Source organism: Pseudonaja textilis, chromosome 4, assembly GCF_049901715.1.
Source record: "Pseudonaja textilis isolate UNSWEBS1 chromosome 4, rPseTex1.2, whole genome shotgun sequence".
In the NCBI taxonomy this organism is placed as follows: domain Eukaryota; kingdom Metazoa; phylum Chordata; class Lepidosauria; order Squamata; family Elapidae; genus Pseudonaja; species Pseudonaja textilis.
In genome coordinates this window covers 69,886,294-69,912,035 of record NC_141993.1, presented here as the reverse complement: position 1 = coordinate 69,912,035, position 25,742 = coordinate 69,886,294, and the positions used below count along the sequence as shown (strand labels likewise).

Genomic DNA, 25,742 nt, shown 5'->3' with positions numbered 1-25,742 from the left:
TGCAGAGATGTAAACAGTCAATCAGTATCAACACTGATATATATTTTCCAAGAACCCTGTCTCTTCCAATAAGAGAATGACAAGTATCTGCTGGATAGATGGTGCCAAGAGTATACAGGTGATCCTTGACTTACAACAATTCATTTAGTGACCATTCTACGTTAAAACAGCATTGAAAAAAGTGACTTACGACTGTTCTTCATACAATCGTTACAGCATCCCCATAATCACATGATCAAAGTTTACATGCTTGGCACCTTATTCATATTTATGACTTGCAGTGTCCTGGATCATGTGATCACCTTTTGCAGCTTCTGAGAAGCAAAGTCAATGGGGCAAACAGATTCATGTAACAATGGTGTGTTACTAACTTAACTGCAGTGATTCATTGAGCAAGTGGAGCAAGAAATGTCATAAAATGGGGCAAAATTCACTTAATAAATGCCTCACTAAGCAACAGAAATTTTGAACTCAATTTGGTCATAAGTTGAGGACTACCTGTACTGTATACTATATAGTATGTACTCCATGGTCAAAGATGAGTCTACATATTTTTCACTTACCACCCCATTTTCAATCAAAAGGATTTCTAGAATGGTAAAAAAAAAAATCCTGCTCATAAGCTTTCACTCTAAACATCATGATACAGAAAGAATATAAGAGAGAAGGAAAAAAATATTAAATACTAGGCCTTAAATAATAAGACATTGCATACAACCATGAGAGGGACAGAATCTTTTGAAACTGATTCACATCGTCTCTCTCTGTCCGGTCCATGGATAAAATGGTGCAGCAGTTTGGTGCAGCTTTGTTTCTATTTATACAAATTCAGATTGTAGGGATTATTATAATTATGCACTGAGCTCCACAATTATATTCTTAGGCTTTCCTATCTTGAGTCCTATGATCATTTTGTCAAGGAACATGAAGAAAAGCTCTCATTTTCCAGAAGTGTCCACAGAATCAATGCAGCAATCTTTATTTTGCCTTTATATAGTGGTACAACATCACTATATGTACGTACAAAAGGGCAGATGTTCCAATGAGACAAAGCTTTCCTCATTTGTCCCCAGTGAATTACCTCTGCTCTTTTTTCCAGGATATATTTTAATTTACGGGCTTCTTTACTGTATCATTCACAAAGTTTTAAAAACTTATTTTAATCTCTTCACCCTTCACCCAGCAAAGTACCTCTGGTACTGTTGAGTAATTAATATATGGGAGTTTGAGGGATTTTCCTTTATTTATGGCTAGAAAAGGCAACCCAGTATCCTCCAGATGTTTTAGACTGCAACTCCCATAAGTTCCCTCAGGTCCTGCTGCTTCAGGCTCATAGATACAAAACACTGCAGCTTGCCCTGCATTGGGAAATATTTAATTATCTTAAACTTAGCAGCGGGCTTGTTTATACTCAGTGCTATGCAAAACACAACAGGACAGGCTATATTAAAAACCCACCACACCTGGATTCATGTCTATGGTGATTCTCAGTCCTTCAGGTTGTCCTAAAGATGCTTTGTGAAAAGTCAGCTGGACTTTCTTTGTTTTGCTTTGCTTTTTTCTTGAAGACCTTTCGCTTCTCATCCAAGAAGCTTCTTCAGTTCTGAAAGACTGAAATGTTGCAGAGCTGAAGAACCTTCTTGGATGGGAAGCGAAAACGTCTTCAAGAAAAAAGAAAAAGTCCAGTTGCTTTTTGAAAAAGCACCTTTGGGACAGCTGGATTCGGGATCACAAGCAGGTCTTACTTCGCTAAGCCTCCCACCCAACGGCGGAAGAGGCGCTGGATCTGCAGCTGCGACTCTGCGACGGCAGAGCGTCTCCAAAAGGCCCTTCGGGTGCTTTCGAAGAGACGCAGCTCTTCCCAGCGCCCAGAAAGCGGCGCTGCTGCTGCTGCTGCTGCTGCAAGGCCCGAGACAGCCGCGGCAAGAGGAAGCGACAGGCCGCGACGGCTGGTAGGCGACTATGGCCGGGCAGAAGGGCGGAGAACCGCCGAATTATGTTGCGCGTCTTTCCGAGTGGGCGGACGCGCATCTCACCCTCGTTCGGGTACGCGCCTGGAATCGGTCCGGCCAAAGCGGAGGGTTGGTCGTGCGTAGTTTTTGGGCTGGGCTGCACTGCGCCGCTGCCTGAGGGCGGAAGCGGGGCTGCCGGAGCCGGTTTTGCTCCGGTTCCAACTACAGCAAAAATGACCCTGAATTTATAGTAGAGTCTGAGTATAGTAAGGGATAGTAGAGCTTCTATAGATGCAGAGTTTCCGTGCGCTTTTCCTTCCTATCCTGTAGCTTTCAACCTCGGCCTTAAATTCCTATAAAGTGAGACAGGTCGGAATGGCCATCCGTTCTGGATTTAAATGACAACCATTGTGGTCTTTTAGCACCTGGTTTATCGCTCTGGGTCTTCTTCGCACACCATATGTTCTAGAGACAGAAGAAGACAGGTGTGGGTGTGTGTATTGTTTTGAATGAATGGTTTAATTGCATAGAAGAAACCTCCTGGGTTCCAAAGTTATTGTGAACAACAAATAGAATTTCTATCTGGAAAATGTGTCTTGAGATGGCTTAAACCGAATAATGGTCCCTTTATTGCATTATGTATCCTTTCAAAGACATTCAGATCATTCATGATCTTTGGGGGGGGGAAAAGCATAAGCGTTCCTATCATGAGGGATCTTGTTCATGGATCAGAATTGTTTTATTGCGTACTGTAATTTGCAGAAGGCCCACTTATCATGGCCAATGGTAAAAGATTATGGAGGTTGTAGTTGAAAAGTTCTGGGAGCCATCAGATTTGGAAACTGAATTCAAGGAAAGAAATTCTATGCACCTGCTGAATTCAAGGCATTTTGACAGAAAAAAAACCTATGATTGCAATATATTTTTCAGATTAAGTAAAATCTTAGTGTAAGAAACTTTATATACATTTATAGCAATATAAATTAGGTTTATGAAAAGGTCTCCAAATTCATTGCTGGAAACAGTCTTTCTTTATAATCAAATAATGAAATTACAGTGTTATTTACAGTATTTTAAAATTAAGTTGTAGAAGTTAGCAAGCTGGTGTATAAACAGGAGGTAATAATAATGGCATTAGCAAAAAATTCTGGTCTGGATTGTGGTCATAAATCAAGATTACCTGAATAGCAATTTGTCATTACAATTTTGGGGATTTTTTTTCAATTTCCTCATTAATTTACCAAGTACTAAACTAATCCAACCCTAGTTGCATTTTGCACAGATTGAAGCTTTGGGGTAGCTCACAGTACATAATGTAGTTGTGTGGTTTGGTCTGGTTTAGTTTACACGGCACTTAATGAGACATTTCCAAATTCAAAGCATCCTTTATACATCAGATCCTAATTAAAGGAAGTCCTCAACTTACAACCACAATTGAGCCCAAAATTTTTGTTTCTAAACGAGATACTTGTTATGTGAATTTTGCTCCATTTTACAACCTTTTTTGCCATACTTGTTGGGTGAGTCACTGCAGTTGTCATGTTAGTAATAACGGTCGTTAAGTGAATCTGGCTTCCCCATTGACTTTGCTTGTCAGAAGGTCGCAAATGTGATCACATGACCCTGGGACACTGCAGCCATCATAAATATAATCAATTGCTAAGCATCCAACTTTTGATCATGGGGTGGCTGCCACAGTCATAAGTGTGAAAAATAGTCAAAAGTCACTTTTTAAAGTACCTTTGTAACTTCAAACTGTCACTAAATGAACTGTTATAAGTCAGGGACTACCTGTACTCACCTGAGCTTCTACTCAGAATGGTCTAGTTCCAAATTTGCAGAATCATTTCAATTTAATTATAGAGTTGTAATTGCAGGAATGTCTTTATCTTGATGGCAAACCTCAGGTAATGAAGGTTCCAAAGCAAATACAACTCAGGCAAACCAAGTCACTAATGTAAAGGAGGATTAGAGAGAGGAAGTAAACATGTGTTAGACTTTGACCAGAGATCATTAATTGTGTTAGTTACTGTGCTGAACAATAACGAAAGTCAAGCAGAAACCAAAGTTAACCAATGTTGGAGGATAAATAAAAATGTGTATAAATGCAAGACTAGATTCCAATAAAGTTCTTCATGATTCATTTGATCATGATCAAACACCTTGACTGCCTCGTTATTACAACATTTAATAAAGGATTAAAATGATAAACCTATGAAGTTTGGAGATTTTGTGACTTAGTTTTCTAAAACTTAGATACATTTGTGACTATATTCCATTTTTAGGCAACAATTGGTATTTAAAATGAACATGTGGTATTTTGTAGATAATATTTATAAGACTGAGATAAAGGATATGCTTAGAACTCAAGCCGTGAGATGGAAATACATATTTTTGAAATAATTTATGGGTTTTTTTCCTAGAACATAAGTACTGGATTGGCAATAGCTGGAGCGATTGTACTTGCAAAGAGTATCAAATTGGTAAGTTACATTTTGAGTATAAATACATATTGAGTGTGTGTACGTAAATTGGAACAGCCAAGTCTTGTTTTAATACAGCCTGTTTTGTTTCAAATAAATACCAGAAATTTTTATTACATATCATTGAGAGAGGACTACCTATTCTGTCTTTTCAAAGCAAAATAGAAAGCAGATTTATATTGCTTTGAGTCTTGTTTGCCTTTTTGGTAGAGTTTTACAAACTATCAACCGTTATAGTTTACAAGTTTTAGGGATCTCACTTTATTCATTTGGTGTCGGAGGCCATATTCTGAAAGACTTTGCCAGAATGTTGCTGACTGAAATAATGGCACAGAGATTTTTCATTAATGATTCTATTTGATGGGTTCTTCTAAGTAAGGAACTTGCCAAAGTCTTTCACTAATGAATGTAAAAAAATAAAGAAAATATTTGTAGAAGTTTATACTGGTAATCACAACCTTAATGTATTGCTGCTCTACATATTATACATTGAACTTAACCTTCTGTGTACAAGGGGTCTTAATGTACAATGAAAAATTTGGTGCCATAAATATTCCCATGTTTTAATATTTTTATTTTAAAATATGCTTGTTGCTTTTTTGTTTTTTAAAAAAAGATGTTTTAGACCTTGAAATGCTATACTGAATACATTTCTTGGAATTATGTTACTCAGTTTGTTTACAGACCTTCACACATTACTTTCAAGGGCTTCTACAGTATGTTGGTGAAGAGGCCTTGTAAGAGGACAAGAGAGATAGTGTAAAAATAATTTAAATCGTGGTGTTCTAACCTTCATATAATACGGGAGGGATGTTACATGAATAGCATCTCCCAAGGACCAATCTGGTAGGAAATCCTAATTGCATAGCTACTCCTTTCCTCTTGTTCTTACTTCTTTTAAAGTAGAAGAGACCATCTCAACTAAAGAGCCCATCTAAAAGTTTATTTCCCTATAAAGTATGAAAACATTCTACATTAAGTAAAATTCAGGGTGGTGTTTTATAAGCTTTCTATAAAGCTTGTTTTATTTAGATATAAACTGTATTTTTTTTTTTTTTGAAGTGTTCCTTTAGATAAAAATTGCATGCTTAAAGTATCTTCCATGAAACCATTGATGTTCAATCTTCACAGCACTTTATAGAGTGAGAATTAGTAATAAAAGGAGCATTTTATAATACAGTGGATATACCTTGACAATTTTGACCAAGTTAAACTAATGATTTTACATTTATTATATGTATTCAAATATATAAAATATATATGTTATATAATTACATATTTAATTTTACCAGGGAATAAATATAAAATACATTGTTTGTTTTTTCCTGCTTTGACTATTTTCATAAATAACTCAGAGTGAAAACATACTTAATACACCTTCCTTCTCCTATTATCCTCAAAACAACAACCCTGTGAAGTGAGTAGGGCTGAAAGAGAATGAGTGGTCCAAAGTCACCCAGCCAGTTTTCTTGCCTAACGCAGAACTAGAACTCCCAGTCTCCTGGTTTCTAGTCTTCTGCATGAACCACTAGACCAAATACTGCATAGCCACATTTATATTCTTATAATATTTGTAATAGACGTTGCTTATATTCTTTTTTCTTATGAATAGACAGCCAAATTCACAAATGCTTTTGAAATACCTCCGGAATTTATAGAGAAGAATGTTAAACTACGTGGACAATTACGTCAAATAACCGAGCAAGGATTAGAAATTGAACATGTACCTATTACCCTTCCGATCATTTCCTCTCTGCAGAAAAGATGTAAGTAAGATGGGTACTTTAATAGTGGGGAAGTTATTAATTCTTTTACAGGTTTGAAACATTTTTTAGAGATTTGAATTTAAGGAATTCTAAACATGATTGAGTGGCTACCTTTAGAAAATTCATATGAAAAGCAAATGCAATCTATATTTTACCATGTACTTGTATGTTAAAGTTCTGCAATATTCAGATTCAAAGTAGTTAAGAACGCTTTGGATGTGATATGAGAATCCTCACTGCCTCTGAAGGTTGTATCTTAAAGGAACTCCATCTTTTCCCCAAGTTGACACTTTTTCCTAGCCCTTTGGTGTTTAAGTTAAGGAGACAATGGAAACTCTAACTATAATGGGACAGTGGAAACTAACTATTCACTAAAGCACTAAACTCATTGATAGAGAGTTGGATGGGAATGAAGATAGGCATATTCATGTACTTTTCAGCCATTGGATGACTTGAGTCAAATGAGACAATGTCTTTCAGCCTGAAATCCCACAATGACTTTATAAGTAGTTCTTGTTTAGTGACTACCTCACTTAACAACAGTTTGCACTTATAATAGGGATGAATATGTAACTTTATGAGCAGTGCTTGTATTTACATTGGCAGGTCTGAAAAGCAAAGGAAAGATGAAGATCATAAGCACAGTCACAATTTCACTTAGTGACCACTTTACTTAATGACCAAGTTGCCTGTCCCAATTGTGGTCAGTAGATGAGGACTATCTGTAAGAAGATAAAATGAAGGCATGCTTGATTTGAGCTTTTGGAGGGAAAAAAAAAAGATAAAACAGCAGGAAAAATAATGTGTTTATTTTAGTAGGTTTTACCCCTCCAGAGTATATTATTATTTAGGCCTTTCTAATCTGCCTTGACTCTAAAACTCAAGATGATTTGCGTGGAATCTTCTTTCATTTTATCCTCAAAACAGTAGCCATGTGAAATTAGTTGGGCTGGGAGAGAGCAATGGATTCAAAATCACATACAGAATTCTCATGGCTACAGGCAGACTTCAACTTCACTCAGCCCTAATCCAAACACACAACATTATGCTGCTATGCTATACCACACTGGCTATCCTTGACTGCTACTAACTATATTAGGCTGAGTAAGAAAAAGGTTAAATACAGACTATGGATGAGGTTAAAAAAAAGCTTGGAGGCAGAGAGATTAAGGTTCAGACTGCTTTGAATTGAGTACATTAAAGAGTATATTCATAATCTTGGAATACTCTATTCTTTAGCTGTCACTGGAACCATTGACAGTAGCTGTTGTGAGAAGTGCCTTTGTACAGTTATATGTGGTATACCAACTATATCCCTTTCCCAGCCTCATCAGTTTGACAGTGATTATTTATGCCTTGACCACATCCATGTTGACTACTGCAGTATATTCCTGTACAAAATAAGGAAAATGATCTTGACAGAGTTAGGCAAGATCTGCCACCAAAGCAACAAGGAAAAAAATATGATTTAAATCCAAAACAAGCAGAAAGTTGACTTCCAGTTTGGGCTTCTTTGGCAACGGACTGAAATCACAATCGTGCATGATTTTGATCCGTGCTTGCTGCTGGACCGCCCGGATTCAGGGCTGAAGCCACCCCGTAGAGGTGGTGAAGAAGGGGGAGCCCTCTGGGGTTGAGGAGAGCCGCATCTCTCCTCCTCAGCTGGCCATTACTCCCTTTCTCAAAGGTGGTTGCAGCGGTGATCAGAAATGGCCACCTCAGGGCTTCCGGTTTTGAGCTTCTTTGGCGACAGACAGAAATCTGCGATCGTGCATGGTTTCGGTCTGGGCTCACTGCTAGAGCATCCTGAGCCGGCCGGTTTCAGGCTAAGCCACCCCGTAGAGGTGGTGAAGAGGGGGGAGACTGCCAGCAGGGTTGAGGAGAGCCGCATCTCTCCTCTTCAGCTGCCATTACTCCCTTTCCCGAAGGCGGTTGCAGCGGTGGTCAGAAATGGCCACCTCAAAGAAGAACTCGACTGGAAAAGAATGTGCAGGAGGCAGATAAGGAGTGAAAGTTTTGGCTGACCGGGTCAAATTGCAAAGCAACAACTAAGGTACCCTGGAATTTAAACTTACAAAAAAATAACATCATTCCCAAAGAAGAGTCGGAAGCAGCGAAGGAAAGTGAAAAGGGAAAGGTTTGGGTTTTTTTTCTTCTTTCCCTTTCCCTATACTGACAACTAAGAGACTTAAATAAGAAATCAGAAAAATCCGCTTTGACATTAACAGGCAATTAAGCTGAAAATAAAACAAAATGTCAAAGGGATAACAAAGATTTCTGGACACTAAAAAATTTTTCATAAGCAGGAAAGGAGAGAAAAAGAATAAAAGGGCAGGATCTGGAAAGAGGGAGGAGACTGCCTGAATTGAATGGAATCTACAGTAAAACTTCAACAAGACTTCTAAAAGATACATTTTAACTGAAACTTTGTAACCAAACAGTAGAACCCCAGGAAGAGAAAGTTAAAAAAAAAGCAAAAAGAAACAGCCTGCGTGTATTTGGATTACTTGGTGATTTTTGGATTCTTGGTTATTGCATTTGAATGACTAAAATTATTCGGGTGGTTGTTTAAAAATTTATACAATGGCACTACTTCAGGATGAACTGAAAATGGAACTTAAAAAGTACAAAGAAGATACACAAGAAGGGAGGGGTTCTTTTAGCTTCATTTTTCAATTATTAGAAATGGAGATTTGGAACTATGAGAAACAATAAGAAACGTCTGCAAAACAGGAAGACTGGGACAAAGAAGAAGTCATCTTTAATGAACAAGTAATTCTATGTGGGTAAGAAAAAGGAAAGAGGGGAAAGAGAAGGGAGAATTTAAGACTTAAAAAAACAACCAAAGAAAAGAAAAATAATTCGAAAAATAAGTATAACACTGGAAAGCAACAGAAGGGAATACAGAAGAGAAAAATAGAGGTAGAGAGACATGGGGGTAAAAAGGGGAGAGAGAAGAAGAGAGGGAAGAAAGAAAGGAGAAGAAGTTACAAAGGACAGAAACATGATATAGAGAAACAGGGCCTATTTAGAGATAATGGATGAAAATTTAATGGAAAAAGGGATTCTGTAAAGATACATGGGATTGTATTATTATATTACTAATAGAAATAACTTTAGAAAATTGGAAACAATGTATGATTAAAATGAGGGATAAAATAGTTAGTGTAATTTCGTGAAATGTTTGTTAATAAAATAAATGAAATAAAATAAATGAGAAAATTGAATTAGAAAGGGCCGGGAACATTTTAATTAGTTAATGCTTTATTAAATATAAGTGTGGGGGGGAATTAATCATGGTAAGCTTATAACTGTTCCCATAGAAGTAAGATATTTAATTGAAAAGTAATGTTAAAGAAGTTAAGATTTTAATGAATATTAACATTAATGATAGAATTGAATTGGAATGGAATGTGGTGTTTTAATTCCACATATTTATAATCTTTTTTTTTTTTTTAAGAATATAGTATGTATTTTAAGAATGTACCAAGCAGAATCCGAATGGAAGTTATGTATTATATTGAATGTTAAAACTTTAAGGTATATTTTGAAGCCTAAATCAGAGTTAAATGGATAAACTTAAAAGATATAAAGGTGTCATACTCCAATCAGCAACTACAGGAGAAACTTTGTTTAATGAGAAAAGATAATAATGAAATTGAAACAGGACAGACAAAAAATACAAATATAATGATTTGAATTGAGAAGAGATAATTAAAATAAAATTGAGAAAATTAAAAGAGGGGAGAAGCTGTGTAGAAAATGTAAAACAGTAATAAGATATGGAATAAAACATAAAAATGAGCATGAAATTGAATTTGTGTCTGTACGAAGAAATGTAACCAGGGATTATACTACTTTCAAAAAAGATGTTTTATTTGTATTTTTTTGTGAAAACTCAAATAAAATTTACAAAAAAAAAGAAGAAAAGAAATGGCCACCTCAAAGAAGAACCCGACTGGACAAGATTGTGCAGGAGGAAGTTTAAAGGAGAAAGTTTGCCTGACCGGGTTGAATGGAGAACATCTATTTAAGGTACCTGGAATCTGAATTTTAAAGACTAATACTATTCCTAAAAAAGATTTTAAGCGGAGAAAGGGAAAGGAAATGGAATTGGGTTTTTTTCCTCTCACATTGACAGTTTTAATTGACTTGGAACGTTAAGAAGAAGAGATTTGAATAAGAAATTGATACTAATTCACTTTGACATTAATAGGCTATTTCTAGTTGAAAATAAAATGTCAAAGGGATAAAGATTCTTAGATAATTTAAAAATTTTCTTTAAAAAAAAGAAAGCAGTCGAGTGAAAAAGGAGAAAAGAGGGTGGAATCTGGAAAATGGATGAGACCACCTGGAACTTAAAAAAAATTGATAGTGGAATTTTAACAAGCCTTGCAAAAGATACATTGTAGTTGAAACTTCGTTACAAGATAACAAAGCCCCTGGAAAGAGAAAGTGAGAAAAGAAGCAAGAAACAGTTTTGGATTATTGGATGATTCCTGGAACTTTGGATGGAGGATCCTAATGAAACAAAATAAAATCAATTGGGAGTTGTCTAAAAAAATTTAAAATGGCATCACTCCTTGAAGAGTTAAAAATGAGGCTTAAAGAACAAAAAGAAGAAGCACAAGAGGGAAGAGGATCTTTTGGCTTTGTATTTCAATTTTTAGAAATGGAGATCTTAAACTATGAAAAGCAACAACGCTGACAGAACAAGAAGGGCGGGACAATGAAGAAGCCATCTTAATGACCAAGCAATTTGAAGCGGGGTAAAAAAGGGAAAGGGGGGGGAAAGGGAGTTAAAAACTTAGGTACTGAAGCAACAACCAAAAAAAAGAGTAATTTGAAAAGTTATCATAATATCAAGAAGAAGCAGAAGGGAGAATCAGATACAAAAAGGAATTAAAAAGGGGAGGGAGAAGAAGAGAGGGAAGCGGGAAAGGAAAAGAAGCTACAAAGGACAGAAACAAGACATAGAGGTAAGGAAAAGCGTACAAGAATTAAAGATATAAACCTATTTAAAAGACACAGAGACAATGGTTAAAATTTAACTTAAGGAGAGGATTCTGCAAGGGTGCATGGGATAGCATTGTTAAAAATAGAAAAGGGTTAGAAAACATGTTAGATGATTAAAGTGATAGAAAAAATTTCTATTGCTCTGTAGTGGAATATTTGTAAAGAGAATAAGGCTCTCAATGATTTAAAAAGAAAGTTTAAAAAAAACTGAAAAGAACATGGAAGATTTTTATCAGTTGACAAGATGAACTTGAATAAGAATAATAACTGTATTGGCTACTGTTAATAACTATTGTTTGGTTTTTTATTTAAAGACAGTAATAAGTAAAATATGAAATGTAGATGATTAAAGTGAAAGACAACTGATATTACTAGGTAATGTTTGTTAAAAGAAATAGAAATGTAAAAGACTGTTATTAATATTAATGGCAGAGCTGTACTTGAATAGAACAATTATTCCATTTACTATTGTTATACATATATACTCAGATATATACATGTATACTTTTTTCTTTTACGAATTTAGTGTGAATTTTTAAGGGAATGTACCAAGCAGAATTTGATTGAAAATAGGTATGTGTTTTAAAATAGAGGTTAGAAAATGAATGTTACAACTGTAAAAGTATAACTTAAAATTTTAAACAAGATTTGAAAAAAGATACAAAGGTGTTACACTCCAGTCTAGTAATTACAGGGAAAATTTGCTTTATGAGAAAAGATAAGAAATTATAAACAGGACCGATGAAAGTATAAAAACATTGATTAGAAAGATTTTAAAACTTAGAAAAAGATATGTAATTGAATTAAGAAAGGAATGAGATAATTTAAAATAAGGCTATAGGAAGTAAAGAAAGGGAAAAGCTATTGAAAAAATTGCGAAAATAGTTATAAGATATGGATTAGAATGTATAAGATAAATATGTATTGAGTTTATGTCTGTATGGAGAAGTGATAACCCAGGGGCACGCTCTTCTCAAAAAAAAGATATTTTATTTGTATTTGTATGTTTTGTGAAAACTTAAATAAAACTTTTATTTTAAAAAAACAAAAAACAAAACCAAACTGAAAGTCCAAAATAAGTGGCTCAGACAGAACTTCCCTGATTCATTGGATTGTAAGAAGGAGAAAGAAGCACTGCATGAATAAACTTGCAAGATTCTGTTATGATAGCCCCTCCATAAAGTATGTTTAATCTTCCTGTGTAGTTGATTCATGATCTGGTTTACCTGACTTCAAGATGGGACTACCTCTGAAAACGTCCCATTAGATGGGACAACCGATGAATTTTTGCATGACATGGAAATGTGCAGAGGTTGTAGTTATGTAAAATATATCAGCTAGATTGTTAAATGAGGCATATTATATCTGCACTAAAAAAAAATGCTACTTGCCAGATGTTTTCGGGAGACAGTTTAAAATGCTAATATTGACTTTTGAAGGCTTAAACGATTTAAAGTATGAGTTTGAGGACTGTTCCTTTTGTTACGGTTGTCAAGTTGTTAAGATTAGCAGGAGAGGTTCTTTTGAAGAAGCCTTCACTGTCAGAGGCTCAGATTTCGGGTGTGTGGGAAGGAAAAGTTGCTTTTGCTTCTTGCTTTTTCTATGTGTAGGAAATAAAGGTAGGGAATGGTGGGGAAGAAGGTTGCTAGACTCGTTAGACAGTGTTAATGTTTATTTTATTGTGAATTTTAAGTTCTGTTTTATGTTTTGTTAACTGTGTTGAGTGCTCACCAGAGCTAAACGGCAAGTTTTGAATCAAATAAGTGTTTTCTTGCTGCAAAAAACCAAAAAGTTATTTTTATCCCACATTTTTATATTAACAGTAATTGAAGGAATATATACAAAATATATTTTAAAAATGAATAAAAACTAATACTAAAAATACAGAGCCTACATCTTTCAGATCTGCTTTATACATTATCCGAATTGATTTCAGTTTACATAAATGCACATTACTTAACACTTTCTATACTCACTTGAAGTAGGTATTTATAATTACTTTACATCACCATCAACACCATGCTGTGAATTCAAAGCCAGTAGTGAAGCAGTTCTTTGTCATTTCTGTCATTCCATGACTTAGAAAAGGAAGATAGATGTGCAAATTATTCAGTGCACTGGTTTCTCCATGAACAGAACAGTCACTTTTGGATGGCTGATTTCTGAAATAGTTTTTAGCTTTCTTCAGTTATAGAAAATATTAGCAGCTCTAAGGATAAGAACATTAACTTTGTCTCCTAGAATCTTTCATTTAAATCCTGGAGAGAAAAATTCTAGTTTATCTCGTCCCCTTTAATTGTTTAGATCAATGATCTAAATGAGGTATTTTTACTAATGTTCTAATAAAACAATAATGCATGTATATCATTTTAGGGAACTCAAATGGTTTGTTGCTTGTCAGGCTTGCTGGTGTGGAGTTAACATCTGACGGTGTAATCTGGTTAAAAGAAGAAATGAAACCATCACAAATGATTTGGTTCCAGCTTTTGGGCAGAAAAGAATCAGCACTTGATTGCTTTGTAATAGTAAATAAGGTAAGTAAATGTTCAGAGGGAATAGAAGAGCTTCCGTGAACACAAACAATAAGAGTGATTAGTGTGAAATAATTTATGCTGAGTTCAGTGGCTCTTACTCACAAGTAAAAACTTAACAGCAAGGTCCTACATCAATTCTGGATTCAGAGATGCTGGTTAATGTTATTCAATGTCCTAGACAAACATTTGGCAAACTATTTATTGTATTGGAAATGGAGGGAGAAGAGGTTGGTGCTCAGGGAGACATTATTGGTGGTCTTAGACTATGGCAGCTGCCCTCCGACATGTTAGGAGCGCGGTTCTCTGGAATTTCCAACCAACATAGCCAAAAGTTGTGAATCTGGAAATAGTAGCCCCAATACATCCAGAAATAAAGGTAGTTTTCACCTTAAAAGTACAGTTGGAATCAGAATCTCTGTTATTAATCAAAGTGTTTGTTAAGTGAGTCACACTCAATTTACAATCTTTTTTTTGCTACAGTTGTTAAGTGAATCACTTCAGTTATTAAACAAATCATGCATTCATTAAGAAAATCCAGTTTTCCTCATTGATTTTGCTTGTCAGAAGCCAGCTGGGAAGTTCACAAATGGGGGTCACATAATCCCAGGATTCTTTAATTGTCGTATGCTGGTTGCTAAGTGCCCAAATGTTGATCATGTAACCAATGGGATATATTGAAGGTTGCAAGTGCAACGACTATTATAAGTCACTCTTGGCTGCCACTGTAACTTTGAATGGCCAGTAAACAAATGGTTGTAAGTCAAGGTCTACCTGTATTCAGGTTGAACAAGGATGGTATTACTCAAGAAAGTCTATATGACTGCCCAAGTCACTTGAAGAATTCAGCTTCAATGTTTGTTCCTTACTGGAATGGACATAGTATGTAATATGTTAAGTATATGTCTTATGCAAAACTTTAATGTCTTTTTTGAACAGGGGAGATTCTCCAGTATTTGTCTAAATGAAGAGATCTTGCGACAGGGGCTTGGCAGGACAGTTCGTATTGAAGGGTTGGCGCATGAATCCCGGATATACTGGAAGCTTCACAAGAGGCTACTTCAAGCAGAAATGAAAGCTGTGAAAAAGAGGAAAGGAATCTGGAAAGAAGAGACATTCATTGAAAAGCTCAAAGAACACATAAGCAATTACAAATTCATCCAAAAATTAAAGCAGTTTGCAATATGGTTGAGAATCCGGCTATGAAAACAATAGCTTGGAGCAGCGGGGAGCACCTTGTTAGTTTCTGTGAAAACGATGTAACTAAGTTCTTAAAGAAGATGAAAACATCTGATACTTACATCTTAAAAAATGTGCATATACGATACACATAATTATTGTTAAAAGTTTTGATCTATTTTTTTCACAATGAAGAACACTCTTTAGGCTAACTCTCCCAGAGGAAGAAAGCACAAAATATAATGTGAATATAAAGGAAATATGGAAATTACTGGTGATGTGTTTTACAAAGATTGCATGAAACTTCCGGGCAAAAAGAAAAAAGCGAGAAATGTTCTCCATTCTTACATTTTGTGCAAAAAATTGGTCAGCTTTTTCATAATAGGGCAGCTATAATGCTGATGTTTGACCTTTGGCAACATTATACATGTTTCTAAATGCTGAATTTGACTTTATTTGGCAGACTGCTATCAGGCTTCAGTGTATGACGGCAGCATTATTTAACGCTTTTGCGACAATAGTCTGATTTAGGTTCATACTGGCACTGGTAAAAGATGATTAGCTAATTATGTAAATTGCCCCCATAAACATTTTGGATTTTGTGCTTTCTTTCTAGAGATTGTTCTTAATGGATACTGCCCACATTCTATAAGTATCAAAGTGTAGCAATTGCAATTCTTGGTTGGTTACTCCTATAGCTTTGCCAGGTTTCTTTCAGAAAAGGTAGAAATTTTACCAGCCAAACTATCTTATCTGTACATGGTGTATGCTCTCTATGGTCTCTGTCCGTGGGGCTTCATTCCTTTGTTGTGTACGTTTCTCTTTACTTCGTGATGCCACGTGAAAGAAAGAAATGCAGCTGCCTGTATAATAATTTGTTTATCAAGGAGAATAGCTAATTTCGGAGAGACCAATGTGTTCAAGGGTTAGTATTACTGTTTATGTTTTATAGACTTCCTAACATTTTAAGGGACAAAGAAGGAAGTGACATTGAAATTATGGATTTGTGCTCAAGGCAAGTTTGTATTGAATTTAAATGTAAAGATTAATTGACCTGATCATAAGATGTGATCACATGGATAGATATACTTTGGTAGAACATTATGTATTACTTTGTGTTCTGAACCACTTATTTATATGCTTAACTAGCACTTGACAACATTTCGAATGTTCTTGCTAATGTAAGTAATATAGAGAGAGAATATATCTACATTGAGAATTAAATCTTATAGAAATGTTTTTTTTTTGCTGATCTGTATTGTCTTAAAATTAGTTCAATACAAAGCAATATGTATTCCTTAAATATCAATATATAAAATACAGTTCTTCAGTCTCCCTATTATAGTTATTTTTCCTTGTAACTTTATTTCTATAGTAATTTAGATATTGGTAGAAAGACAACTTTGCCTGCATTCACACTCCAAGTTAAATAAAGTAGGGTTAGCTAATTTTAGGTAAAACTAGACATTGTGGGTTATGAACTGTTTGATAGTTTAGTGTAGTATGTAAAATTAGTTTGTAGCTTATTCAAGAAACTGGGCTAGAAAATGAGAAATTGTGAGTTCTAGTACTGTCTTAGGCATGAGAGTCAGTTAGCTGACATTTTGGGCCAGTCATTCTCCAGTCACTGAGACAGAGAGACTAACCACCTCGAGGTTACCCAGCTAGCTTTGTGCCTGGGACAGAATTAAAACTCAGGATCTCCAGTGAACCACTATACCTGAATGGCTCTCTTGGGTATAATATGCCCAATGAATTTTTCATTGTCTTTAGGGATAATGTTATCTCATTCTTCTCATAGTATGTATTTAAAATGTGTCACTCGGTTAAAAAACACTCTTCAGATCTGAATGATGACTTAAAGAGATCTTATGAGTATTAAAATCCTGTCTTAAGAATAGAACTGGGCAATGTGATCTGCAGATTTATTTTCCAGACTCCTAGCTCTGTGAATTGCTAGCATAACTTCCACCAAAAATTAAATCTTCCTAATCATTTTAAATACAGTCCTGTTCTACCTGTTCTACCTATAACTTTTAAAAAGTGCATTTTATATTGAAGAATGACACTGAATCCTGATTTCTGTCTTCAAGGTTTTATCTTGGTCACCTTCATTCAGTATGATCCCATTGGCTGAGAAATAGTAGCAAAATTATTTCTGGGGGATAAAGGAGATTCATTTGGGCATGTTGCTGTTATATTACAAATCTTTAGAACAATAATGCTACAAAACTTCAGTGGGGAATTGCTTTTCTCTTTCTCTCCATTTATGAAGGTCCAGCTTCCCAACCATGTCACTTCTAATTATCTTTGGATAAAGTTTCTTCAGCTGGAGCCCATGATGCTTTGCTTTGAAACGGCAGTCTCTTCAGCCGAATTGAATAACATCAATAGGGTGTTTCTATGGTTTCAGCCAGGCCAAAACTGGACAGTGATGAAAAGGTGAAACTTAAGCTGGCTGCTCCTAGAGGTCACCGTTCCCCCATTCCAGCCTCCCTTCCTCCAAGCTGTCTGCAAAACCAATGCATCAGATTGACAATAATTCCTTTTTGCAACTCTTAGGATAAAGAAAAGAGTGCCACTTCCAAAACTTGCACTCTTTCTTAGATGCAAGACTGTTTTGCATATATTAAACTAAGAGCTGAGGAAATCTGCTGGTTAAGAATCACTCAGATCTGACTGCAACTGAACTCCCTACTGCTGTAGCCTCAGGCGTACATGACTGTACTCATTGTACTAACAATTGGTTTGCTTAGTTTTAGTTGGGCTTGGTTTATGTGTCATATGAACCAATCATGAGTGATAAATCATAATCTATGACTTAGCAATATTGCATCCAAAGTTAAAGGTGGTTCATTTAGTAACTATGGTTAAAATCAAGGCTTAGGGTCAGACAATAGAATAGAAGTAGAGTCTTTTTGCAGCCAGAAGACACACTTAAAATACAAACAAATGCAAAACATTTTTTAAAGAAATGCAGAGAGTGACATGGTGATATCCCTAGAAGAGTCATGGCTAATAATTTTGTCCAGTACTTTCTGTGATTCAGGAGGTGGGGTTAAGGCAAAGTCAATGTGTTAGCCTGCTATAGGCTTAAAGCTCCTGTTGAATTTAAAAACAATAATAAAGCAAAATACTGCACACTGACCATCTGTGATTTGCTACCAAATTTCATTATATAATTTTGGGAAGCTCCAGGGATCACAAAAATGGGACTGTGGCTTTGAGGTTTATAGGTTTTCCTGCTAGATTCCCTTGGGCATCTTCCAGAGAAAATTTGTCTTGCTTTGCCTTGTCTGTGGATTTAGAAAAACCACTTAAGATTGCCTTATGTCGGTATTTCTCAACCTTAGCAACTTGCTAGTGAATTCTGGGAGTTGTAGTCCACAAGTCTTACAGTTTCTGAGATTGAGAAATACTGTCTTATGCCATTACAAATTAAAATCACAATTAAAAGGTTGCTTCCAACATAATAAAGGTGAAAATACTTTGAATGATAGGAATACCCCATATAAACTGAAGAGACAAAGGTATTTTTTTCTTAATTTGGCATGTAAAGTACCGTAAAATTAATAGAGCAAGTGACATGAGCACGATGAAATAGTTTTTTTCTAGCTGCTGTTGTATTTTAAAAGAGCGCTTTCTTCACCAAGAGAGAGATCCCATGCATGTAAAGCAGCAGTTACATAAACAATACACCCTAAACTTTCTTGCCTCTTTCTTATTGGAGGAGAATTTGAAATAGGTGAATGAAAACAGCTGGCTTCTCCCAGCAGACTTTGAACCAGCAAACAATAGAGGCAGGTTGAATTGGACAGAGGCGAGAATAATCTGGAATTCCTGGTGCTGGATTATACCAATCCTGGGCTTCTTAAAATGAAAGTAGAAAGAGGTGGCTCTGCAGCATTTTTACAATGCATATGGGCATACGAATTTGTAGCAAGTGATATAGGACAAATATCCTTGTAGATCTACACTAAAACAGATTAGTGCTGTGCTGTGTATTCTGTTTTTTTTTTAAAGAAAAAAATACCATTGTTTTCAGCTTTTTTCCAAAATGGATATAATACTTCAATGACATTTTCATAAGCTGGGTCCAAAGATTTTGCACTTAATTTGGTAATGAGGTAGCCCAAGTGTGCATGTAAAGGGTCTTGTCTTTCATTTTACAATTTTTTCTTCTTGATGTCCTGCACTTTAATTATTTAGTTATTTAAAATAATTACAAAGCCTCTCTTCTTGCAATTTGCAATCAATAACAACAATAAAAATACAGTATAAAACCAAGAATAATTCAACAAAACCAAAGATAACACATACTCAAGGCTGGCAGTGAACATATATACAAATACACCTACCGTAGAATGAATGAACTCAACTGCATTTCGGTCCAGAGTGCTGGAGAAAAGCCAGGTTTTTTGTGGTTCCACAGAAGACTAATATGGTAAAAGAGAAACAGAAGGATTTCACTTCAGATGGGCAGACTGCAAAGGAATGGAGGCTGTAATTGTAATTGTTTTACCCTTCTGTTCAATCATGTTCTCTGAGACTGCTTGGAGAAGCTCCTGCAGTTTCCTTGGCAGGGTTTTTCAGAATTGGTTTGCCATTGTCTCCTTCCTAGAACTGAGAAGAAGTGACAGGCCTGAGGTCCCCCCAGCTGATTTTGTGCCCAAGATGGGACTGGAACTCACAGTCTCCCAGTTTCTGGCCAATGCCTTAACCACTACACCTTCCCGGCTCTCTAGTCTACACCAATAATATCAGTACCTTTATTTTACAGTATGAAAGATTACTTGGAGAAGAGCACTTGCCAGAAACTGGAAGACAAATTTAGACAGAATGTTAACCTTGTAAAATTAACAGTGTAATAGCAAGCAAATAAAACAATATAAAGATACTCTGTATGCATTGGGTGAGTATTGGTGGATTTTTTTGCTTTGGTTTATTTACCTCCTGTATTGTTCAACATGACATTCAGGGTGCCTTATTCTTATGAGGCAAATTAAATGGAGAAATTGGTTTGAACTGCACAACAGTGTAAACCATGTATTGTTTGTTCGTGGTTTATCAACTAAGCCACAATGGCTGAGTTCACAGAGTTCGTTAACCTATAATTTAAAATGTTTAAACCACAATCAATGCATCCCTAGAACATACTCACTCAAACCAAACAATTTTGGGGATGATTTAGTGAGCTGACTAAATAAAGATTTGAAGCTGTCTTATTAGAGCTATTCTCTGTCTAATATTGATCCACTACATCAAACTGATTGTTTTTGAAGAATGCTGATTTTGGTCTGCAAGTATATAGTAAAAGCAAAAACTACAAAGCCGTAAGATTAGTTTTAGGGAGTTCCAGAAAATGGAATGGGTTAGCGGCAATATAAAGAATTGTTAAATTGTATCACTCACATCCAAGATCAATGTAATTCTGATGTATTACTAGCTTAGACAGGATTAGAACTCACAGTCTCCTGTTTTCTAGTTTGGCGCCTCAACCACTAGACCAAACTGGCTCATAATTATATAAACATGCCACGTAATTATACATTCATGTGAAATAATTTCCAGAGATGCCTTAAAGCAATTTGTATTAACATTACTGCCATTATTCTGCTAAACAAATAATTCCCTTAACACTGTTCAACTATTACAAAGTCTGCACTATTATTACTGTTAATCTTCTCATCACTCCTTATCACCCATCCCTTCCCACTTGTGACTGTATGATTGTAACTTTGTCGCTTGTATCCTTACGATTTATATTGACTGTTTCCTAGTATGATTTGATTGTTTATTGTGCCCTAGGACTATTATTAATGGTTGTACCTTATGATTCTTGACAAATGTATCTTTTCTTTTATGTATACTTAGAGTATTTGCATCAAGACAAATTCCTTGTGTATCCAACTACACTTGGCCAATAAAGAATTCTATTCTATTCTATTCTAGTCTATTCTAGTCTAGTCTAGTCTAGTCTAGTCTAGTCTAGTCTAATATACTCATTAGTGAAAAGCAGAAGTAGAGTTATTGATGTCACATAACCTTTTATGTCTCGTTTCTCCCATATATTTTTCTTTATTGAAGTTAGTGACCCAGTTAACTAGGGAGCTAGTATGGTGTAGTGTCGTGGTTAAAGGTGTGGGGCTAGGAAACGTAGGTTCTATTACCCTTAGGCATGAGAGCCAGCTGGATCTTGGCCAGTTACTTCTTCCTAGCCCAAATAAGCATCAGACTGTACAACTGGCTGGGTGAAATACGAAACAAACAAATTTGGTATATCATGTACTGATACCTTTGCTGAGTGAATTAAATGTGTTCAGTGCAAAACAGGTGGACTTTGCAGTTGTGCAGGGCAAACCTTAAGAAAAGCAATAATACTATCCCAATAAAGGGTAACCGGGAAACCCCAAAGAGTTTTTATATCTCACAACAAAGATGTTAGATAAATATATTTATTAGATGCAATCTTTCAAGATATCCCAATATTTTCATTAGGCAGTTCATTATAAATATATATTGTCATCATGAGCCATTTACTTGTGTTCATCCTTTGGCCAGTCTATGGATCTGCACTCTCAATCCTGCATCTCTCAATGTGCGGTGTCTCGCACTGCCACCTTCAGGTCCTGGTGTCATCCTCTTTAGTGTCCATCTAGCTAGCAGATAATGAAAAAAAAAATATTGGGCAGGGAGAAGAAAGATGTAACAATAAAGTCACCTAGACAAGTTTTCTTCTGCACATGCATGAATCTTTTACAAGAGATCTAAATATGAAGAGATCTAAAGATCTCAAAAACCCGAGTATTTTTGGTTATTTGGTGTAGCAAGGGTGTTTGTTTGAGGAAATTTTCTTATGGCCAGTGCAACCTCAGCTATTCTATTAGAAAGTTCTTTATTTGTTGTAGTTTATTTGTATGACGCCCATTTCCAAAGGCTTGGATAGCTAACTATTACAGAATAAACATCCACAAGATCTTCATAAATATGCATAATAATAATAAACTCACAAGAAACATTGAACAAAAAATACAGAAGCCATATGTTTGCAAAACCCACATTCAGTCATTAGATGCTCATGTTAAATAGGTCCTTCCTAGGTCCTATTTAATCTTCCTGGGTCCTAAAGTCTAGGATTCATGGAGCTGATTGAGCCCCCACAGGGAGAGAATTCCAAAGTGTGGGGAAAATAGACAAAAAGCCCATTTCCAGTGTTTCATCAGTGATGAAACATAAAGTTGGCCCTGTTGGATCTGGAATGCAGGAAGTGATGGTCTTCAACCAACAGAGACATCCAGATTACATGCAGATGAGATATAATAAACTTGTTATTACAGTATAAGCATGGTTGCATGACAATTATGATTAAAAGTCAAGAAATTCGTGGAGTTAAGTTGTACAATATATTGTACTTTTTGTGTTTTCACAACTTAATGAACCATAACTACATGCACTGGGTTTGCCAGACCCAGCCAGGTTAAAATCAGGTTGATAAACCTTTATTCTCAAAGTGCGTGCTCAAATCAAGCCAATCTGATTTTGGGCTGGTTTGACCGATGGTGTGAACCCAACCCTAACATAGGCAATGCACAACTGAATTTCCCCGAGTGCATACCTTTGTGCTTCGCTGTGTCACGGGGGAAGCAGCTTGAAAATATTCATGACATTTCCAGGTTTGACCGGAGGGATTTGGGGGCTTTTAATCAGATTTGAGCCCAAACCCGCAACCAGGCACCATACGCTATCAAGCGATTTAATCCCCAGCAGTTTGCAGGAGCCATTCCGGACTCCCAAAACGCACTCCGAGTTTTTCGCCTCGCCTCGCCTCGCCTCCTCGCCATTGGGGGTGGGCTTGTTGTATGTTTGAATGAGAAAGCAGGTTGTGGCGGCAGCTGAAAGAGCTGGGCTGGGGGTGGCTGGAGTCTTTGCTGCCTGGTGCGTGAAAAGTCTTCAGAACCATTTCAGGTTCAGCAGGAGGAGGAAAACGAGAGAGAGAGAGAGAGAGAAAGAAAAAGAAAGAAAAGAGGCGCGAGGAAAGGAGGAAGCAAGAAATCTGGAAAGGTGGGTATGAAAAGAGCGGGGGCTGCTGGATCTATTGGATAACCAGGAAAGGTGCAAGGAACTTTAGCAAAGCTTTCCCCAACCGGGCGCCCTCCAGATATGCTTGGGTTTCCTAACCCCATCCCCCCGCCCCCCGCCAATGCCTGTAGAATATGACAGCGGGACTAAACACGTTTGGAAGGCTTGGGGGACAATTGTTTCGGAGGGGAGCCGGGTGACCGCGGCATTTAGAAAGGAAGAGTAGGACGTCCTTTGTGCTCCTGGAAACCTCGCAGGCAAAAGCCCCGAACGCGTTTGAAGGCTGTAGCGCAAGTCGCCTCTTTCCTTCGCAGCGCCGGTTTTTTTTTTTTTTTTTTTTTGGCACCTTGCAAAAGTGGCCGATTTCCGGGCGCCCCACCTGCACGTATCCCGTTGGGATGGCGAGGAAGTCTGCTTAACTTCTTGGAGCGCCTCCTTCCAGCTGCGATGCGCCCCGCATTCTCCGGCCTCGCACCCTTAAATAAATAAGTAAGTAAATGATAGATAGATAGATAGATAGATAGATAGATAGATAGATAGATAGATAGATAGATAGATAGATAGATAGATAGATAGATAGAGGGCTGCCTTATTTGTATTCCTTAGGGTCGTTCTTTCCTTATTCTCCGGCCCAATGCGCGGTCCTGGGAAGTATTGTAAGATCTCTGGAGGCCACTGAGACCTCAAGGACCTTGGATTGCAGTCTGCAAAGTGGCGGAAAGTATTGGGAGGTTTGCCTTCCCAGCTGGGCGGTGGGCCGTGGGATTGCTTTTCCTTGACCATTTCTCTTATCCTTTTAGAAGAGACAAAAAGCCGGGGAGGGGGCGGAAGAACAGCAGGGAGGGGATTGGGGAGGCTGCTTATTATCTTCCATCTGTTTACTGAGATCTCCTCTCTTTCCTCCTAGTCGCTAAGTAGCCTCATGTGGATTCGCCTCCCTCAGAAAACCAGCCTCCCTTGGTCAATCATTCCCTTCCCTGTCTCCCACACACTTATTGGTGGGGAAGGGGGGGGGAGAAAGGTGACCAAGAGCTCCCTTTGTTGTGTTAAGTAAATCAGCCTCTGCAGCTACATTGGCTGTATTAGGCAACAAGCAAAAGTAGCTGGTGTGTTTATTAGCTGTATTAAAAAGTAGGCACAAAATTCTCCACAGATGCCTTTTTCTCATTGGCTTGATTGTAGCATATGTTAAGTTTTGGATCTTTTTGTATTTTTAAATTTGGTTAGCCCCCATTAGTGCTTGTTTGAGCTGAAGGGAGGGCCCTTGTATTTGAACTCAAATAATGCACAGGTTTTTGAGTGCTCGATGAATTTATCAGGCAGGATGAAGGCCTTCTTAAACGAGAATCACTTATTTCTAGGAGTGGTATTGATAATTGATCTCAGTTTGATCCAAGTTATTAAAAGCTAACTTTTGGAATAGTGAATCCTGAGTTTTGAACTCCAATGTGAGAGACTGAATTTAAATCTCCCTTTCTGGCACTGTATCATGAATGATTGGAAAAACAGAACTTTTAGCCCTGGTTGTACTATAAAGTAGGCATAAAAAGTTGTCCCATGAGGTAGCTGATAAAAATTCATGATGTAAACCAAGGATATTTAAAAGAAATAAAGCAAATATTTAATGTAATATTAAGCTTATTTACTCAAATTAAGTCCCTTGATCTTTAAGGGAATTAGTTGCAAGTACCTGGTAATACATAGTGCATCCAGAACTTTGATGAGTTGAAAGCTTTGTATAACTTATAATATTATTAAATACTTAAAAAAAAACATTTTATTTGTTGATGTCATGATCTTAAAGCTATGGTGTGATAAAAAACTTAATATATCTTAATACATCAAACCATACATCTTTGCACAAGTTATATAATTGTTCACGTGCAGATCTACATTAACTTCATTAGGAATATAAGGACTACTTTGTATGTCTTGTATGTTTCCTAGATGTCAAGTTGGTGTCTGGTCCAGCTTAAATCTGTCAAGGTACAGAAGATTCAGTGTGCATATTGTTCCTCCAATAATGCAATATTGCTAAAACAGGGCACACCCAAGCTATAGTGATTCATGTACTCCTCCTCGTGGTTAGACTACTGCAGTGCACTTCATATGGGGCTGTCCTTGAGGAGGACGGATACAGTTGGTTCAAAATAAAATGAGTGACCTGGCTGCTGACAGAAGATTCGGCAGCTTCATAGTTACCATAAGGCAGAGGTCTCCAAACTTGACAACTTTGAGACTTGTAGACTTGAAGTTGAAGTCCACAAGTCTTAAAGTTGACAAGTTTGGTGATCTCCTGCCTTAAGGTAACTGCACTGGCTACATCTAAACTCCCAACTCTAGTTCAAGATGCTGGCTTATAACTTTTACATCTGTACTTGCAAGATTACCTCTCTCAACCAGGACCATCCTGCCTTGTGTGTTCATCCTGAGATAGGTTGAATGTGCAGTACAAGGCAGGATGTGAGGTTGAAGGTGTGGGTGCCTGTAGACCCTTCTTTCTTTATAGCAGCTCCCATGACATGGAATGCCTTGTCACCTGAGATGAAGGAGCGTGGCAGCAAAAACCACCTTATTCCAGTGGGCTTTGGCTACAGGCTTTGGACTTGAACTACACATGCAAATTTTATGTGAATTATCTTTATGTAGACTGCCTTGAATTATGGTTTTGCAATTGATTGATTATGTGCCATCAAGTTGTTTTTGACTCCTAGTAACTACACAGATGGACATCAG

The 25,742-nt window shown here is 36.7% G+C and overlaps 2 protein-coding genes across 3 annotated transcripts in view; both read left to right on the top strand.

Annotated features, from left to right (window-relative positions):
* Positions 1–1,888: 1,888 nt before the first annotated feature.
* On the top strand, positions 1,889–16,264 carry MISO1 (mitochondrial inner membrane subdomain organizer 1). Of its 2 annotated transcripts, none has more exons than XM_026705873.2 (5): positions 1,889–2,046; positions 4,376–4,435; positions 6,048–6,201; positions 13,591–13,751; positions 14,688–16,264. In XM_026705873.2, the coding sequence occupies exons 1-5, from the start codon at positions 1,963–1,965 to the stop codon at positions 14,952–14,954; spliced, it is 726 nt and encodes a 241-aa protein (XP_026561658.1). In that variant the 5' UTR covers positions 1,889–1,962; the 3' UTR covers positions 14,955–16,264. The 2 variants fall into 2 exon arrangements, with proteins under 2 accessions (XP_026561658.1, XP_026561657.1); XM_026705872.2 differs by having other exon boundaries at positions 1,889–2,088.
* A 6,517-nt stretch (positions 16,265–22,781) lies between these two features.
* PLCH1 (phospholipase C eta 1) overlaps positions 22,782–25,742 on the top strand; it is a 118,329-nt gene continuing 115,368 nt past the window's right edge. Inside the window, exon 1 of the mRNA XM_087933336.1 lies at positions 22,782–22,988. The gene's annotated coding sequence lies outside the window, so the exon portion shown is untranslated. The remainder of the gene's footprint in view (positions 22,989–25,742) is intronic.

Excerpts from the sequence above, each read along its gene's own strand:
- MISO1 (XM_026705872.2), top strand. The coding sequence starts at position 1,963 with ATGGCCGGGCAGAAGGGCGGAGAACCGCCGAATTATGTTGCGCGTCTT. Across the intron at positions 2,089-4,375 it reads GCCAAAGCGGAGGGTTGGTC|AACATAAGTACTGGATTGGC; the intron begins GTGCGTAGTTTT and ends TTTTTTTCCTAG. Across the intron at positions 6,202-13,590 it reads TTCCTCTCTGCAGAAAAGAT|GGAACTCAAATGGTTTGTTG; the intron begins GTAAGTAAGATG and ends ATATCATTTTAG.